The 19,960-nt window shown below is 45.7% G+C and overlaps 1 protein-coding gene across 1 annotated transcript in view; it reads left to right on the top strand.

The window, feature by feature from the left end:
* shank3a (SH3 and multiple ankyrin repeat domains 3a) overlaps window positions 1-19,960 on the top strand; it is a 1,463,579-nt gene that overhangs the window by 668,257 nt on the left and 775,362 nt on the right. Inside the window, exon 11 of the mRNA XM_070897277.1 lies at window positions 17,198-17,519. Within this exon, the coding sequence (XP_070753378.1) occupies window positions 17,198-17,519 (322 nt within the window). The remainder of the gene's footprint in view (window positions 1-17,197; window positions 17,520-19,960) is intronic.

Raw genomic sequence — 19,960 nt, 5'->3', positions numbered from 1 at the left:
GAGTATTGTGTACAGTTTTGGTCTCCGAACTTGAAGAAGGACATTCTTGCTATTGAGGGAGTGCAGCGAAGGTTCACCAGACTGATTCCCGGGATGGCAGAACTAACATATCAAGAAAGACTGGATCAACTGGGCTTGTATTCACTGGAGTTCAGAAGAATGAGAGGGGACCTCATAGAAACGTTTAAAATTCTGACGGGTTTAGACAGGTTAGATGCAGGAAGAATGTTTCCAATGTTGGGGAAGTCCAGAACCAGGGGTCACAGTCTAAGGCTAAGGGGTAAGCCATTTAGGACCGAGATGAGGAGAAACTTCTTCACCCAGAGAGTGGTGAACCTGTGGAATTCTCTACCACAGAAAGTTGTTGAGGCCAATTCACTAAATATATTCAAAAAGGAGTTAGATGTAGTGCTTACTACTAGGGGGATCAAGGGGTATGGCGAGAAAGCAGGAATGGGGTACTGAAGTTGCATGTTCAGCCATCAACTCATTGAATGGCGATGCAGGCTAGAAGGGCCGAATGACCTACTCCTGCACCTATTTTCTATGTTTCTATGGCATTCAGGTTATGGGATGTGGATGATGGTAACGGCTGAGCTAGTATCGATAAGCATAATCTGCTGCCGGCCCCCTTTTAAGACAGCAAGAACTACTGGTCTCCCGCTACCATCACATCAGAACCTCACTTCCAACCAATCTTTGGGGGCCGAACGCCGTAATAGAGTGGATCCTTGAAGGGGTCTCTCTAACAAGTGTGCATCGGCGCTTGCGTGCACAGGTAAAGATTTTGCATCCCCCCATGGCAATTTGGGTTTGTATGAGAGTTGTCAACTGGTCCAATTGTTGATCCGTCCCAGAGGGCTTGGATTCGTCCCTCAGGAGGTATCTATGCATTGCACCGTGGTCGGGTGCCTGTCTGGGTCTGCTGCATTCTTTTGATAGGTGGCCTACCTTCTTACAATTAAAGCACTGTCCCTTAAAGGAGTAACACCTAGATCCCTCCACCCTTGACACTGGTTTATTTGCAGTGGGTGGTGATGTAATCTTTAACTCGTCTTTCACCACCTCCCAGGCTATTTGAGCGCTGGTCTCTATATCTGTCCACTGATTAGTGGGCCCCATGGCAATGCCCAAGGTGGTTTTAACTAAAGAGTGGAGTTGAGTCAGGAACATCAATTTAAATTGTTCCTGATTCTTTCCTACTGCAGTATTTGCGGGTGCCTAGTTGTGAGTACATTCATACATATCATACAGACAATTAATGAAGGCTCTAGGAGTCTCTTCTGGGCGCTGCTTGGTCTGATTAAGCAGAGCCACTAAGTTTAAGTTTTGAATCCCTAAATGGCTTAGGATCTCGGTCATGACTGCATCAGCCGCTGTGCCAGGCTGGATGACTACGTCTGGCAGATTATCTTTTAGGGAAGTGGAACAAGCCAAGAGTCATGTATGTACATGCTGTTTGTAGCCACCAGATGGTGTCATTGTTGGAGGCCACTGAGCAGCACGCACATGGTGCTGCTCTGGTATAAAAAGCCAGCCATTTTGTGAGTCAGACACTTTGGTCCGTAATAAAGCAGAGCCAAGGTTGTACCTTGTTCAGTTAAACAGTACTCAGTTTGTACCTTTATTGCATATATAACATTTGGCAACAAGAATACAAGAACCTTGTTTGCAAAATGAGCACGATTGGATTTTAGAGCGATTTGTGGAGGGAGAAGATTGGGCAGACTTTGTGAACCATTTGAACCAGTACTTCGTGGCCAACAAAATGAAGGGGGTCGACGATGCAGATCGGTGGCGGGCCGTGTTCCTCTGTGTGCAGTTCAAAGATCTACAGTCTAATAAAGAATCTACTCATGCCTAGTGATCCAACAGAGAAAACGTACGAGGAGTTGTGTACATTGGCACGGGAGCACCTCAAGCCAGATGACGGCATCATCATCTCGAGATACAGGTTTTATACACACATTCGATCAGAGGGTCAGAGCGCGGCGGAATTCGTTGCTGACCTGAGACATCTAACGGGACCGTGCAAGTTCGGGATGGTGTTGGCAGACACACTGCGGGACTTCTTTGTTATCGGTATCAACCACGAGGTGATCCTGCGCAATCTTCTGGCGGTGGAGGAGTTGGATTTAAAAAGGGCCATCCAGATCGCTCAATCATGTATGACAACGGACAGGAGTCTAAAGCAAATAGCGGTGAAGAACCGAATCTCAGCAAGTACTGTAAATGCAATTGATTCGGCGTTCGGCAGAGCGGCAGATGGCAGGGCCTATCCGGCTGCGTTCACGAAACCTGTGGCTGCCCAAAGTCCGCCAGCAGGAACGTATCCAACTTCTCCGTGTTGGCGTTGTGGGGGAAATCATCGGCACCGGCAGTGCCGATTTAAACACTATAGCTGTCTGAGAGTGGTACATCTCCAGCACAAGTGTCCGCAGATGAGCAAGCGAGCTGCGACACACCACGTGGAGGATGAGATTCAGACTAGCGTGGATCCGGATACGCAATCCGAGATGCCAGAGGAGGAAGTGTATGGACTGTACTCTTTCATAACCAAGAGTAAACCAATTTTGATTAATGTGAAGTTTAACGGGATATCGGTATCGATGGAATGAGACACAGGGGCGAGTCAAACGATCATGAACGAGAGGGCATCTAATAAGCTGTGGGATACTAAGACTGTGAGACCCAGACTGAGCCCTGTTAATGCCAAGCTGCGCATATACACCAAAGATCTGATAAAGGTGATTGGCAGGGCACAAATTAATGTGTCGTATAACGGTGCAGTTCACGATTTACCGCTGTGGATTGTTCCAGGCATTGGCCCAACACTGCTCGGCAGGAGCTAGTTGGAGAAAATCAGATGCGACTGGAACGACATAAAGGTGTTGCCATCGGAGTAAGATACATGTGCCCAAATATTGAGCAAATTCCCCTCGCTGTTCGAACTGGGTATCAGCAACTTCATGGAAGCCAAAGTGCAGATCCACGTGGACTCAGATGCAAGACCCGTCCATCACAAAGCTCGGGCAGTGCCGTATATGATGAGGGAGAAGGTCTTAATTGAACTGGGCAGACTCCAGCGTGAAGGGATCATATCACCGGTCGAATTTAATGAATGGGCCAGTCCCATTGTTCCTGTGCTGAAAAGTGATGGCACAGTCAAAATCTGTGGAGACTACAAGGCTATGAACAACAGGGTTTTGAAACAAGATCAGTACCTGTTACCAAAGGCTGATGACTTGTTTGCGACGCTAGCCGGAGGGAAGTCGTTCACAAAACTGGACTTGACGTCGGCCTATATGATGCAGGAGTTGGTCGAGACATTGAAGAGACTTACGTGCATTAACACGCACAAAGGACTGTTTATTTACCACAGGTGCCCGTTTGGAATTCGCTCGGCTGCAGCAATATTCCAGAGGAATATGGAAAGTCTACTGAAGTTTGTCCCCAGAACCGTCGTGTTCCAATATGACATCCTGATCACTGGTCATGACTCCAAGAAACATCTGAACAACCTGGAAGAGGTTCTACTGCATTTGGACAGAGTGGGACTCAGACTTAACCGCTCGAAGTGCGTCTTCAAGGCAGCGGAGGTCGAATTCCTCGAGAGGAAAATCGTCGCTGATGGCATCAGACCTACTGACGTGAAAACCAAAGCCATCAAGAATGCACCAAAGCCGCAGAACATGATGGAGCTGCATTCGTTCCTGGGCCTACTCAACTACTTTGGTAACTTCCTACCTAAATTGAACACCTTACTTGAACCACTGCATATGCTATTGAGAAAAGGCAACAACTGGATGTGGGGTGCATTGCAAGACAGAGCTTTCGAGAAAACCACCAATCTGCTTTGCTCGAACAAGCTGCTGGTACATTATGACGCATGTAAACGTTTAGTTTTGGCCTGTGACGCATCATCATATGGAATTGGTTGCGTGTTACAACAAGGCAATGAGTCGGGGAAACTTCAACCTGTCGCGTATGCCTCCAAAAGTTTGTCTAAAGCAGAAAGAGCCTACAGTATGGTAGAAAAATAAGTTTTAGCGTGTGTGTACGGTGTTAAAAAGATGCATCAATACCTGTTCAGTCTGAGGTTCGAATTAGAGACCGATCACAAGCCGGTCATTTCGTTGTTTTCCGAAAGCAACGATATTAATTACAACGCTTCATCCTGCATCCAAAGGTGGACGCTGACATTATCTGCCTATGATTATGTCATTCGCCACAGACCTGGCACAGAGATTTGTGCTGATGCTTTGAGCCGGTTGCCGTTGCCCACACCAGAGGTGGAAACGCCACAACCGGCAGATTTAATGTTAATCATAGATGCTTTTGAGAGTGAAGGTACCCCTGTCACGGCTCAACAAGTTAAGACCTGGACCAGCCAGGACCCGATATTATCAGTGGTAAAGGGTTGCATCCACAAAGGGAACTGGTCTGCCATACCTCAGCAAATGTGTGAGGACGCCAAACCGTACATTCGTCGCAAGGACAAACTGTCTATTCAAGCAGATTGCATATTGTGGGGCAATCGAGTTGTAATGCCTAAGGGAGAGAGAAGTTTGTGCGTGATTTACACAGCACACATCCTGATATAGTGATGATGAAGGCCATCACCAGGTCCCATGTATGGTGGCCAGGAATTGATTCTGAGCTGGAAGCATGTGTGCAGCAGTGCAACACCTGCATGCAGCTCAGCAAAGCACCAGCAGAATCGCCGGTGGTCATGGCCATCCAAACCTTGGTCCAGGATCCATGTAGATTTTGCAGGTCCCTTCCTGGGCAAGATGTTTTTAGTGGTGGTGGATTCTTATTCGAAGTGGATAGAATGCATAATCATGTCATCCAGTACGTCCACGGCAACCATAGAGAATCTCAATGTCATGTTCGCGACACATGGTCTGCCTGACATAGTGGTGAGTGACAATGGGTCGTGCTTCACCACTCAGGAGTTTCAGGAGTTTGTAAAACTTAACGGCATAAAACATGTAAGGTCAGCACCATTCAAGCCTGCGTCCAATGGGCAAGCAGAACGTGCAGTACAAATTATCAAGCAAAGCATGAGGAGTGTAACCTAAGGGTCACTGCAGACCCGCTTGTCTTGCATGCATACTGATGAGTTACAGGACAAGACCCCACACAATCACAGGGGTCTCGCCTGCTGAACTCATGATGAAAAGAGGTCTCAAGACCAAGTTATCTCTTTTACACCCGGATTTAAGTAATCATGTTGAATACAGAAGACAGAGTCAACAAGGGTACCACGATCGCACAACTGTGTCACGCGAGATTTCTGTTAATGATCCTGTATATGTGTTGAATTATGGTCAGGGTCCCAAATGGATCGCTGGTACGGTCATGGCCAAGGAGGGCAACAAAGTATTTGTTATTAAGCTCAAGAATGGGCAAACTTGCAGGAAACACATGGATCAAACAAAGCTGAGGCACACAGACGAGCCAGAGCAGTCGGATGAAGAAACTGTTAACGACCAACCAACCTACCAGCAGCCTTCAGTGGACTCAAGGGTCATCAGTGAACCCGGAATTTCCATCACGGACTTGTTCAATAAAAATGGACTTGCAATTTCTGACATGGCCATTGCCACCCCCAACAAGTCAGCCATCCAGCCACCAGCCACAACAGACTCCACACATTCACCCAAGGCCGGAATCGAACTGAGACGGTCAACCCGGGAGCGTAAAGCACCGGACCGTTTCAACATGTGAAAGACCGTGATAAGATCTCAGAGGAGGGTATTGTCATGTATGTACATACTGTTTGTAGCCACCAGATGGTGTCATTGTTGGAGGCCACTGAGCAGCACGCACATGGTGCTGCTCTGGTATAAAAGGCCAGCCATTTTGTGAGTCAGGCACTTTGGGCCGTAATAAAGCAGAGCCAAGGTTGGACCTTGTTCAGTTAAACAGTACTCAGTTTGTACCTTTATTGCATATATAACAAAGAGAAGCACTCGTATTAAGTCTCTCTCTCATCTAACTCGGGGTGACATCTCCTAAAATTGGCCCACCTTAACTCCCAGTGGATCGTCCCCATCATTAATGGGCCCCAACTCGTGGCTACCTGCTGTGGCGTCAACACCAGATATGGGCCGTGTGTTGGTATGGTTACTGGTGATGTGACCATGCGCATTACGTCATAAAGAAGTGGTTACTACTGCTTCGGTTGGCCCTCATATCTCCAAGGTATCCCATCCTTCACTACCCTCCTGGGGATTATACTGACTGCCTTCCTCTTCCCAGCTGTCTTCCCCTTGTCCCCTTCTGTTGTCTCTGTTTTGACTCCCCGTGTTACTGCGGATACCAGGGCCTGCTGTTCCCCAACTTACTTTTTAGCCTCACTATTTCTAGTTGGCACCAAGAGTGGTCTGTCTCCCTATGTGGCTTCTTAATTACTTCCTTTAATGCCCCTCTTAGCATCTTCTGCCTTTTGCCGTAGCCCCAAGTTTTCCAATTTATATTTTTTTAACTCTTAATTTATTTTCATTTGCTTCAACGACGGCTGCTGTGGCATTTAAATTTGAAAGGCTTTGTTGCTGTAGCAACGAAGCTGCCTGTTCGGCCCCTCTTTCTAATTGCCTAATACTGTGGTTTAATCGATCAATTTCTTGTCTCAAATGCTGTATTTCTCTCTCCTTTAACTGCCGAATAAGTTGAAGGCCTTCTTCCTTTGGTTCTTTTATATTTTGAATTTCTTTTTTGTTTCGTCGAACCTCTTTTACTTACGATTCTTTTAAATCTTGCATCTCTTTTATCCTTTGGTCTTTTAAATCTTGTATCACTTCCCTTAAATTTTGAATCTCTTTTGCATCCTGCCCCATTAATTCCTCATCTCTCCGAGTGCAGTAATGTCTATTGAATGGCAAGAGACCGTTTGCCTGTTTTGGCCTTAGCTCTCCTTGATTTACTTTCTCCTGGATAAATGCCATGAGCTCCCCAAAGGACACATGCTGGCCCTTAAGGAAGTATGGTTCCTGTGCCTGTAACTCTTGTATGTCCTTTATGGATACCTTTTCGTATACTTTCTCCTGATAGACTACCTGTATATCTTTTGATGGCTTTCTGTACATGATCGATCCCTTCATCCTGTGTCTTTTGAATTCAACTACTGATGGGTCCCCACTTAAACAGTTCCAACTATCGAGATGGCTGCTCCTTAAGACGCAACTTCTCCCGATCCGTTTAAAAGTTTATAGTTCAAATTTCGCAACACAGGTTAGAATCACAACTCCCAAGATTTCCAATTGTTCAAAAGAATGATCAAAAGCTGTCTCGCGAGATCCCGGATAAGGCCCCAGTTTTGTAAGATTTCTAAATCTCTGGCATTAACTTGACAGCAAGACCAATTCTTTTAAAACAATTTGGAATAGTTTATTAAACACATACATATGCACATCTATCAGCAGTCGTCAGCTATCCTACAGATCTACTTCATTACAACAGATACAATGATGTTACAATAATGATTTATAAAAAGGTATTCCTCATTTTCCTCTGGCAAAGCACATGGCCTGCTTCTTGGTTTGTAGAGGAAGGTCCTGCTTTTGCCATGTGCTTAAGAAAAGAGAGACCCAGCAATCTTTGGCTTTACTTTTTATATCCCTTAGGGCCAATGTTTCTCTGAAAGCCTCAGGATTGGGTCTTGGTTCCAGGGTCGTTCCTGATTGGCTTCTTCTCATACATGTGTCTGTCTGGAGGTCCAGTGCCATTCCTTGATTAGGTTAATGGCTTTCCAATTAACACCTTTTCTAGTTTGGTGAGTTTCAAAGCCATGCTTCCTTTGTTCCTTGAGCTCTGTCCAGCCAGAGGAGATATGAACTGGATGAATTGATCCATTTTGTTTCTTGCGAAACTGCAGCCATTCTGTATAATCTGCACTTTTAACATTTATATATATACAGAATCAATTTTATCATTACTAAACACTTTTATTCTTACACCTGGGACTAGAATCTGGACTTGCTGTGTCGCTGGGAGGATTCATTCAGAAGCAATCGGGATTCTGTATCTTCATTTGGTTCGATTGATTGTCACTGGCCGCTGTCAGTGTTTATAGTAATCTGTAATGTTTCTATCATTGAGTTGATTTTTGGGCTTATTTTCTTTTTGGTGATTAGATAGAAATCTCCAGTTGGGGTTTTTGGTGTTTAATGTAAATGAGATGTTTCTAATTCGGCACGGGCTCGATGGGTCGAATGGTCTCCTTCCGTGCTGTAACCATTCTATGATTCTATAAAGGTTTAGCATAATTTCCTTGCTTTTGTACTCTATGCCTCTATTTATAAAACCAAGGATCTTATATGTTTTTGAACAGCCTGATCAAGTTGTCCTGTCACCTTCAAAGATTTGAATATATGAACTTTTCTACTTCGAGCATTGCCAACTTTTGAAGTACCTCCACTTTATCTACTTTTATCCAATTTCTCTACCCCTTCTTCTTTACTGTGACATTGACAACATCCTCCTCTCAAGTGAAGACAGATGCAAACAAAGTACTCATTTAGTACCTCAGCCATGCCCTCTGCCTCCACTAGAAGATCTCCTTTTCTTTCCCAATCCTCCCCATCTTTTCTTTCACTATCCTTTTACTCTTTATATGTTTAAAAAGACTTTATTGTTACCTTTTGTCACCCACTAATCTTTTCTCCAATTCTCTCTTTTCCCCTCTTATTTCCTTTTTCAGAACTCCTCTGCACTTTCTGTATTCTGCTTGATTCTCGACTGTAGTATGAGCCTGACATTTACCATAAACTTCTGTAATCTGAGATCATGAGTAGCATTAATTTCAGTAATTTTGTGCCAGCAACACATTTTCCGATCTCGCTTTGCCAAACATTATCCTACATTAATCAGTATTCTGGCTGTCGCCTTGTTGCAGTTGAGGGCTGCCCTGCTGTTGGCAAAGTAACCACTGGAGGTCCTCAGTGAGATGCATCACACCGCCCTCTAGTGGCAGAAAATGGTAGCTCCCATATTGTATAATTTATCGGGGTAGATTTCCGCTTTGGGAACAATTGGGAAATTGCACCAAATTGCACTGGATAGGTTATGCTTCAAGTTTCCACTAAAATTCATTTGCATAATCACAACCATAAAATCTTCCATGAGCCATTGCAATCAGGCAGCATAATAGAACATAATTATGTCTTATTTTTTCTTTCCATTAAAAAGTATTCCTTAATATATTTAAGAGTATAGTATTATCTATACCAATGCAAATGGGTTTATCATCAAAAATATACATTCTTAATAAATGTGTCCAGTCCTCCACCTGTGAGCAACCTGAGTTAAAGTCACTGAAAATGACGTAAAAACCTATACCGAACCATGTCATAGTTCCTTTGGTGTACACTAGTCAGTTTCTCAGCAAATTAAATTAATGGGAACGGTAGTGTAGTCACTATGGGCCCAATTTTCCCCAACCACTTTTTTCGGCACACTTACCTTAAATGCGGCGACTTTGCGCGCTGGAAATGGCGCCGAAAAAAAGCGGCCCCATCCTGCCCGCTCTTCCGAGTCTCTGGTGTCCCAGCATGGCTTAGATCGTGAAGTGGGGGGTGGAGCAACAGCCCAGCGCAGAAAACACTGCCGACAGCTGTGCGCATGCGCAGTGAAGTCCGCGCGTATGCTCCTTGCCCTCCCAGCGTGTCCTGCGGGCTGTGAGCAGGACCCGATGCTTGCAGCCCCTATCCCCGTCCGAAGGGACGCCCAGATCTTCGCCGCACCCTATCCCTGGCCGAGTGGCCTCCCGCATTGGCTGGTCGGCCTGCTGACTTCCCGGGCCGAGGTCGGACTTCAATTTTATTTTTTATTTATTGATGGTTGTGCTTTGTTTAGTGAGAAAAGTTTTGATTGGGGGAGGGGGGGGAGAAGGAGAGTTTTTTTGTGGGGTGGGGGGAGAAAGGGTGTTTTGATTCTGGCATAAAGATAGGACTTCTATTTTTTATTTGTTATTGATTGATTGATTGATTGATTGCTTATTACTTTTTGTGGTTTGTTTAATGCTTTGTAAGTCTTGGTGCTTTAAATGTACTAACCCGAGCCGAATTCATAACTGCCCGCAATGTTTTTCAGAGCTGGCCACATATATTGACCTAAGTCGATTTGAAGCAAGTTTTAGTTGGCCAAAGTAAGTGTCTGGGAACACCCCTTTTTGAAAAAAAAACGAAACTTAAAAAAAAAATCGTATCTAACTGACTTACTCTAGAGCAAATTTTTTGGGGAAATGGCATTTTTTAACTTACGCCAGAAAAAACAACTTACTTCAAAAAAATTGATGCAAGTCATGGCCAAAATCAGCCCTATGTTACTGGACTAGTAATCCAGGGGCCCTGGTACTATTGATCTGGAGACATGAGTTCAAATCCCATCATGGCAGCCGGGGAATTTAAATTCAGTTGACTAAATAAATCTGGAATAAAAAAACTACTATCAGTAATGGTGACCAGATTGTTGGAAAAAGATATCTGGTTCACTAATGTTCTTTAGGGAAGGACTTTACTTGGTTTGGCCTCCAGACTCCAGTGACTCCAGACCTACAGCAATGTGGTTCACTCTTAACTGCCATCTAAAATGGCCTAGCAAGCTACTCAGTTGTTCAACAACAACAACTTGTATTTATAAAGCAGCTTTAACATAGTGAAACATCCCAAGTTGCTTCACAGGAGTATTATGAGATAAAAAATTTGACACCGAGCCACATAAGGAGAAATTAGGGCAGCTGACCGAAAGCTTGGGAGGCTTTAAGGAGCTTCTTAAATGAGGGTAGAGAGGCGGAGAGGGCAGAATTAGAGGAACACTGATATCTCGGGGGTGGGAGTTGTGGGCCTGAAAGAGATTAAAGAGATATGGAGGGGCGAGGGCATGGAGGGATTTACAAACAAGGATTGGAATTTTGAAATCGAAGCATTGCTTAACCGGGAGCTATTGTAGGTCAGCGAGCACAGGGGTGATGGGTGAGCGGGACTTGTTAGGACATGGGCAGCCGAGTTTTGAATCATCTCAAGTTTACGTAGGGTAGAATGTGGGAGGCTAGCCAGGGGTGCTTTGAAATAGTCAAGTCTAGAGGTAACAAAGACATGTATGAGGGTTTCAGCCGCGGATGAGTTGAGGCAAGGGCGGAGACGGGCGATGTTACGGAGGTGGAAATAGGTGGTTTTAGTTATGCTGCAGAAAGGTCGAAAACTCCTTTCAGAGTCAAATATGACACCAAGGTTGCAAACAGTGTGGTTTAGCCTCAGACAGAAGTTGGGGAGAGGGATCAAGTCAGTAGCTAGGGAACAGAGTTTGTTACGGGGACCGAAAACAATGGCTTCGGTCTTCCCAATATTTAATTGGAGAAAATTTCTGCTCATCCAGAACTGGATGTTGGACAAGCAGTCTGACAATTTAGAGACCATGGAGGGGTTGCGAGAAGTGATAGTGATGTAGAGCTGTGTGCCATCAGCGTACATGTGGAAACTGATGCTGTGTTTTTGGATGATGTCGCCAAGGGGCAATATGTAGATAAGAAATAGGAAAGGGTCAAGGATGGATCCTTGGGGGACACCAGAGATATCAATGCGGGAGCAATTCAAGGGCAATTAGGAATGGGCAATAAATGCTGTCCTTGCCAGCGATGCCCACAGCCCGTGAACAAATAATGAAAAAAAAAAATTCTGATATGAATAAAACTTTTAAAACATTCTAGTTAATGCCTGTGTTAAAAAGAGTGCAGTTTGAAGAGCCTTCCTAAACAGCGCAATTAGTGGAATGTGAAATTTCCATCTGACGGCATGGCCAATTTGTGGGCGGAGTCTGATCGAGCAAATTAAATCTTGAATCAGCGTAAAACACGATTGTAAATGCATGGGAAATTAGTGGTTATGGGTGTAACTCACCTAAGTTTTAAATTCCCCAATCTTTTTGCACTGGTTTGGCCAATTGCTCCCAGATTGCTCTGGGTTCAGGACTCAAAACTAGCAGAAGCAAGGGGGAACTTTCCCCTATATTTCTGTAATATATATATATACATAGATAACATAGTTTACTTTTATACACCATGTCAGAATGTTTTACACAATGGGGTCAAAATTCAGGTGCACCAGAAAGTTGTGCACCTATGAGTTTAGTAGTGGTACTTACTGCTGGAACTTCTGGTACGGTAAGTAGATCCATTTTCAGGACTTTGAAATTTTTTCAAAGTCTTACAGGGAATGGATCATAATGGGCAGGCCTTAGATTCAAAGGCAGGCTGACTGACTGAAAATGGGTTGCTCGGGGCCTCCGCCGCTGTCAATTAGTGGTGGAGTCGTGGTGATGTCACAGTGCGTGTGCGTCACCACGCTCTCTCCCCTCTGTTAAAGGGGAGAGAATCTATCATTTTTTAACTTTGGCCACTGGGCCACTAGGGAGGATTTCAGCCAGACCAGCAGCCTTGCACCCAAGTTGGGGTGCCAGGCTGCCCATTGGCAGCCCGGCCGAACCTGGGGGCAGTATTCGGCCAGCAAAAATGTTTCCATTGCAGCTACGGGAGTGGGCCCTACCCTTTAAGGAAATTCTTCTTCACACAAAGAGTGATCAACGCATGAATTGGACTTTGAGCAGGCTGGGAAGAGTGGAGGTGTGGGGAAAAGTCTGGTGGTCTTTACTGAATGTCTGAGCTGGGATGGGCTAACTGATCTTTCTCGTCCACGATCTTGAGCGGGCTCACTTCACCAAAAAGTAGAAAAAAGAAACCTTAACTCCAACCCCCTACAACCACCAGCTGAACAATGCCTTAATGACACTCCCAGCAGTCTGTGTCTATCATTCTTGCATGATACACTGTAATTTGAGAGATATACAGCCCTCATGTGATACACTGTATTACGGAGATATACTGCCCTCATGTGACATATATTTTTAATTACAGAGATATACTGCCCTTCTGTGATACACTGTAAACCATCCCTGGTATGTCCTGTTCTAATGGCCAGACTGCACTTGTGGCAGGTATTGAGAGAAGCAACACGAGGGACAAAACTATCTGACCTTGTCCTCACCAATCTACCTGTCACAGATGCACCTGTCTAGGAATAACCACCGCACAGTCCTTGTGGAGACTAAGTCCTGTCTTCACACTGAGGACACCCTCCATTGTGTTGCATGGCACTATCACCGTGCTAAATGGGATAGATTTGTAACAGATCTAGCAGTTCAGAACCAGACATCCATGAGGTGTTGTTGGCCATCAGCTGCAGCAGAATTGTATTCCTCCACAATCTGTAACCTCATGACCTGGCATATCACTCACTCTGTCAATACCATCAAGCCAGGCGACCAACCCTGGTTCAATGTGGAGTGTAGAAGAGTATGCTAGGAGCAGAAAAAGGCGTATCTGAAAATGAAGTGGCAACCTGGTGAAGCTACAACTCAGGAATACACTCTAAACAGCAGAAGCAGCATGCTATAGACAGAGCTAAGTGATCCCACAATCAACAGATTAGATCAAAGTTATGCAGTCCTACCACATCTAGTTGTGAATAGTGGTAGACAATTAAACAACTAACGGAAGGAGGAGGCTCCATGAACATCCCTGTCCTCAACAATGGCGGAGCCCAGCAAAAGACAAGGCTGAAGCATTTTCAACCATCTTCAGCCAGAAGTGCTGAGTGGATGATCCATATTGGCCTCATCCTGAGGTCCCCACCATCACAGAAGCCAGCATTCAGCCAATTTGACTCACTCCATGTGATATCAAGAAACAGCTGAACGCCCTGGATACAACAAAGGCTGTTGGCCCTGACAACATCCCAGCTGCAGTGCTGAAAACTTGTGCTCCAGAACTAGCGTTGCCTCTAACTAACCAAGCTATTCCAGTACAGCTACATCACTGGTATCTAACCGATAAAGTGGAAAATTTCCCAGGTATGTCCCATCCGCATAAAGCATTGCAAATCCAATCGGGCCATTAACCACCCCATCAGCCTACTCTCATCATTAGCAAAGTGATGGAAGATGTCATCGACAGTGCTATTAAGCGAAACTTACTCACCAATAATCTACTTACCGATGCCCAGATTGGGTTCCGTTAGGATCGCTTATCTCCAGATTTCATTACAGCCTTGGTCCAAACAGGGTAGCAAAAGCACAGAATGGAGGACTTCAATGTCCAGAGTGGCTCAGTATCAAAAAGAGCTAAATTCCAGAGGTGAGGTGAGAGTGATACACTGGAATTACAGAGATATACTGCCCTGATGTGATATATGCTTTAGTTACAGAGATAAACCATACCCTGCATCATACGATTTTAATTACTGAGTATTGCCCTCGTGTGATACACTGGTATTGCAAAAGCAAAATATTACGGATGATGGAAATTTGAAATAAAAACAGAAAATGCTAGAAATACACAGCAGGTCAGGCAGCATCTGTGGAGAGAGAAAGAGTTAACATTTCATCAGAACAACAACAAATTGAATTTATATAGAGCCTTTAACGTAGTAAGATTTCCCAAGGCGCTTTGCAAGGAGCATTATCAAACAAAATTTGACATTGAACCACATAAGGAGATATTAGGACACATGTCCAAAAGCTTGGTCAAAGAGGTAGGTTTTAAGGAGCGTCTTAAAGGAAGATAGAGTGTTGGAGAGGTTTATAGAATGAATTACAGAGCTTAGGGCCGAGGCAGCTGAAAGCATGCATGCCAATGGTGAAGCGATTAAACTTGGGGATGTGCAAGAGGCCAAAATTGGAGGAGCGCAGAGATCTCGGAGGGTTGTAGGACTGGAGGAGGTGAGGCCATGGAGCAATTTGAAAACAAGGATGAGAATTTTAAAACTGAGACGTTGCCGGACTGGGAATCAATGTAAGTCAGCAAGCACAGGGGTGATGGGTGAACGATATTTGGTGTAAGTTAGGATACGGGCAGCAGAGTTTTGGATGAACTCAAGTTTATGGAAGGACGAAGATGGGAGGCTGGTCAGGAGAGCATTGGAATAGTCAAGTCTAGAGCTAAGAAAGGCATGGATGAGAGTTTCAGCAGCAGATGAACTGAGGCAGGGGCTGATACGGGCGATGTTACGGAGGTGGAAGTAGGCAATCTTGGTGATGGCACGGATATGTGGTCAGAAGCTCATCAAACTAGAAGATGTTAGTGATTCAACAGTTTATAAGCAAGTACAGAGGCAGGAAAGGGGAGAGGGGAGAAAAAAACAAAAGGTATGGTCTGTGTCATGTATGTAACCTTCATGTAACAACATTGCAATACTGTATATACTTGAGAAATGCACACATTGACCACAGTGGGTGAACTTGTGGGAGACACTCCTCACCTGGTCATCCAGGTATATAAAGGGAGGTCCCACGCAGAGTCATCACTTCTTGGTCCTGTGAATAAAGGTGCAGGTCACAGAGTGACCTTGTCCATAGAATGTGCCTTGTATGGATTTGTGGTATTGTGTAAGGACTTTACAGTCTGTGATAGCGTGGTAAATGGCGGCAGCAGCAGAACCATTACCAGCACCTGCTGTCCAAAAAAATGGTATGCTGTGAAATTGTTGAACTCAATGTTGAGGCCAGATAACTGTAATGTGCCTAGTAGAAAGAAGAGGTGTTCCTCGTGCTTCCATTGTGCTTCATTGGAACAGTGTAGGAGGCCAAGGACAGAGAGGTCACAATGGCAGTGGGATGGAGAATTAAAGTGGCAAGCGACCGAAAGCTTGGGGACTAAGCGGGGGTGTTCAGCAACAAGATCACTCAAACTGCGTTTGGTCTCCGCAAGGGCAAATATGCAATATTGCATCTCTCTCCTTCTCCCTTCCCACCGTCCAGGGCCCCAACCACTCCCTACAGGTAAAACAGCGATTTACTTGTACTTCTTCCAACTTGGTATATTGTATTTGCTGCTCACAATGCGGTCTTGTCTACATTGGGAAAAGCTGGATGGAATGGTCTTGGAGGTTACAGAGTTAGGTAGAGATTGAGATAATCAAATGCTCCATCAGATACAATGCTACATGTGTCGTCGGTGACTGAGGGTGGCTATTGTCTGGAGGGAAGCTGGGCAGAGTGGAGTAATGGACATGGGGGAATGGATGCCTCCAGATACTAAATGGGTGAAGTAGCGTCCATCATAGTATAGAGTGTACATGGGCTGTGAACGGAGCAGACTAATGGGCTAAATGAATTATTTTATTCTATGCATTCTTCGGGATGGACTTTCGGTTGAGGTCATTTCGGAGCGTTAATCATGGCGGGGTGGTAATTATAGAGCCCGAGAAATGTTTGCGCCTCAGTCAGCAAAATTCAACAGCTGGGCCCTGAGTGTGGGGCACAATGCTAAGAGAGGCATTACAAACCTCTTTTCGGGCGCAAGGCCAGCTGAACATTGCTAAAGAGCCGGCCTTGGAGCACCCTTGGCTTCTGTGGCAAAAACAAATCTTACCTCATTCACCAATTCCATCACTCACCGCCACCAGGTTTCCCAGGCAGTGCCACCACGGCGCGCTACGGGGCGCTACAGGGTCAGCACACAACAAATTTCAATGTGCAGTCGAAACCAGTGGCAGCACACTGGCTCGACGCTCCCGCAAAAGCGGCAACAAATTTCCCGGCAGTGCGCTGGAAGCTGATTGCCCGCCCGGAAAGCATTTCCTCCACCATTACCACCCCTCCGGAGCAACATAACAAAAATCCAGTATTAATGTACTGTAACAATTTAACAGCAACAACACAATCAGCAGCAGCGGTTAGTGCTCTCATGGACATGCCAAGATTATAAATTGGAAAGAGTGCAGGCTTCATTTAGACCAGGTATGAATGGAGAGAAGGCAATATACAGAAAAGGACTGGGATAAGAGGCAAACCAGGTTTACCGAAATGCACTGAGCCGCTCGGTCCAGGAGGGTTTCTTGCCTTGATCCTTTAACCCCGCTGTAAGCTGTACTTATGTGAATGTTGGTGATGATAGGTTCAGGCCTGGATGTAATATCTACCTTGGTCAAATAACTTGTGACGCTCACTGTTGTAAGCTCACAAACAGAAAATGGCCACCTGTGCAAGGAAGTTATGGGATTGTGCCTCAGCACCCTAAGACTAGTGTGGTGGTGATGGGGCGGCGGTGGAGTGCAAAGGAGGTGCCATTTTTGTGTGTTTTGCAGTTCTGTTCAACTCAGTGTGAGACAGCTAGCACTAATATGCTTGTAAATTTCAGTGCCTTTCAGAGAAACCCCGAGCTACACCAACAGGCGACGAGCTGGAGGAAGTGCTCTCTCATCCCCACGCACGCTGTTACGATCCACCAGTGACAACAATATCAACAACCTCCCAAGCCGCACCTCCCACTCGCCTGTCCCGTCCCTCAGAAGCCTACCGCCTCAGCTACTGGCGCACATGCAAGAGGGCGCCGAGGGAGGCCAGCAGAGCGCAGCAAGCTCACGGAGCTCGCACAGCCGATCGCCCTCGCTGCAGTGCGTCCAGGAGGAGAGCGAGGCCAACACCACTATCCTCAGGAGGCAGACTAAAGCCAGGTTCAGGTAAGATGGTTCAGCTGCTTTTGTCCTTGAATGGGGGGTGGTGGGGATAGTGTTAAACTCAAGTTGCCGTTTTCCGCCCAGATACATAACTGATCCAAATTCCTGTCCAATTATTTAACAACATCTCCTGTATGGAGGAATCATTTTCAACTATCAGGTTCACAGGTGAAGGTAATAACAGTAAATTAGGGAGAAGAGAATATAAAGTTAAAATGAACTGATGCATGTTGCAGTTTAAATTTCTGTACGTGAAATGGTCCTTTAAGCCTTGCTCAAGACCTTTAAAGACTAGCTTACTTGCCCAACAAATCATTGACACCCCTCACTCGATATCAGTAAGCATAGAGTTATTCAACCAAGCGCAGCGTGCGTTAATCTCATTGCTTCATCAGCTCCCTCATTGTGTAGTCCGTGTGCCACAGCATTCTCTTCCCAATAAGCCTCCACAGTGGGCAGAGGCCCGAGCTGCTTGTCCTAGGGCCGACCAGCTGTCTGGCTAATTTTCTGACAGCCTGGGGAGGGTGTGCAATGGAGGGAGCGAGGGGAACTTGGCACACTGACGATAGCAGCTTGTACCTGTGAGGCAGTTCTCCTGTCAGAGGAAGGGTCGACACAGATTGTTTGAGAAGATTAGCTGCTTGAGGCCCTCAGCACTTGCATTTGTGACGGGATGAGATTTAGGGCTTTATGTCTGATTAGCGGTCCCAAGAAGTAAGAGAATGGGAGGTGCAAGCATGACAAATCGTTCTCCCCTCCTCCAATTCCCATCCTCATGTGAAGCCACTGCTTGTTGCTGGAATAGGATTCAGTGCAGCCAATACTATAGTACTTCATGTGAGAGTCTATGCAGCAGGATATTTAACCATGAAGGGCCTCACAGCTGAGCCCAATTCTGTTCTCACTCCACATTCACAGTTTCCCGCAGGGGACACTGGACAGCAAACATCAGCAGAAGGCTTGACCGATTTCATCCGTGGCTTCGCCCAGTACTGCCAGAACTGTCAGTAGCATTGACAAAAAGAAAGTTTAAAAAACATTACATTTCTAACCTGTCATGACTATGCTGCCATAAATCTGTGCTGTTCATCCTGGTAGCTGGAAGCAATCATTTGTTCTTACCTGTGGCCTTGTGGAATTGACAGGCTACTATGTCTGCTCTGTCTCCTCTCTGCTTCACTCTCTTCTTTTTCTCTCTATCTCTTTCATCTCCCTTGTTAACTCTCTCTGTTATGGATAGAGTCAGTGCTGGGACATTCAGTCGTATTATACATTTAGTTGGTGCTGGGACACTCAGTCCTGTTACACACACAATCAGTCCTGTTACACACACAGTCAGTGCTGGGACACTCAGTCCTGTATACACACACAGTCAATGCTAGGGCTATCAGTCCGGTTACACACACACAGTCAGTGCTGGGACACTCAGTCCGGTTACACACACAGTCAGTGCTGGGACACTCAGTCCTGTTATACACACACAGTCAGGACTGGGACATTCAGTCCTGTTACACACAAAGTCAGTGCTGGGACAATCAGTCCTGTTATACACAAAGTCAGTGCTGGGACACTCAGTCCTGTTGCACACACACAGTCAGTGCTGGGACACTCAGTCCTGTTACACACACAGTCAGTGCTGGGGCACTCAGTCCTGTTACACACACACAGTCAGTGCTGGGACACTCAGTCCTGTTACACACACACACACAGTCAGTGCTGGGGCACTCAGTCCTGTTATACACACAATCAGTGCTGGGACAGTCAGTCCGGTTACACACACACAGTCAGTGCTGGGACACTCAGTCCGGTTACACACACAGTCAGTGCTGGGACACTCAGTCCTGTTATACACACACAGTCAGGACTGGGACATTCAGTCCTGTTACACACAAAGTCAGTGCTGGGACAATCAGTCCTGTTATACACAAAGTCAGTGCTGGGACACTCAGTCCTGTTGCACACACACAGTCAGTGCTGGGACACTCAGTCCTGTTACACACACAGTCAGTGCTGGGGCACTCAGTCCTGTTACACACACACAGTCAGTGCTGGGACACTCAGTCCTGTTACACACACACAGTCAGTGCTGGGACACTCAGTCCTGTTACACACACACACACAGTCAGTGCTGGGGCACTCAGTCCTGTTATACACACAATCAGTGCTGGGACAGTCAGTCCTGTTATACACACACAGTCAGGACTGGGACATTCAGTCCTGTTACACACAACACAATCAGTGCTGGGACACTCAGTCCTGTTATACACACAATTAGTGCTGGGATACTCAGTCCTGTTCTGCCAAAGTCAGTGCTGGGACACTCGGTCCTGTTACACACACACAGTCAGTGCTATTATACACAAAGTCGATGTTGGGACAGTCAGCCCTATTATACATACATGTCAGTGCTGGAACAGTCAGTTCTGTTATACACACAGTCAGTG

Source organism: Pristiophorus japonicus, chromosome 13 (genome assembly GCF_044704955.1).
Source record: "Pristiophorus japonicus isolate sPriJap1 chromosome 13, sPriJap1.hap1, whole genome shotgun sequence".
In the NCBI taxonomy this organism is placed as follows: Eukaryota; Metazoa; Chordata; class Chondrichthyes; family Pristiophoridae; genus Pristiophorus; species Pristiophorus japonicus.
The sequence above is the reverse complement of the archived record's forward strand: the minus strand, read 5'-3'. Positions and strand labels throughout refer to the sequence as shown.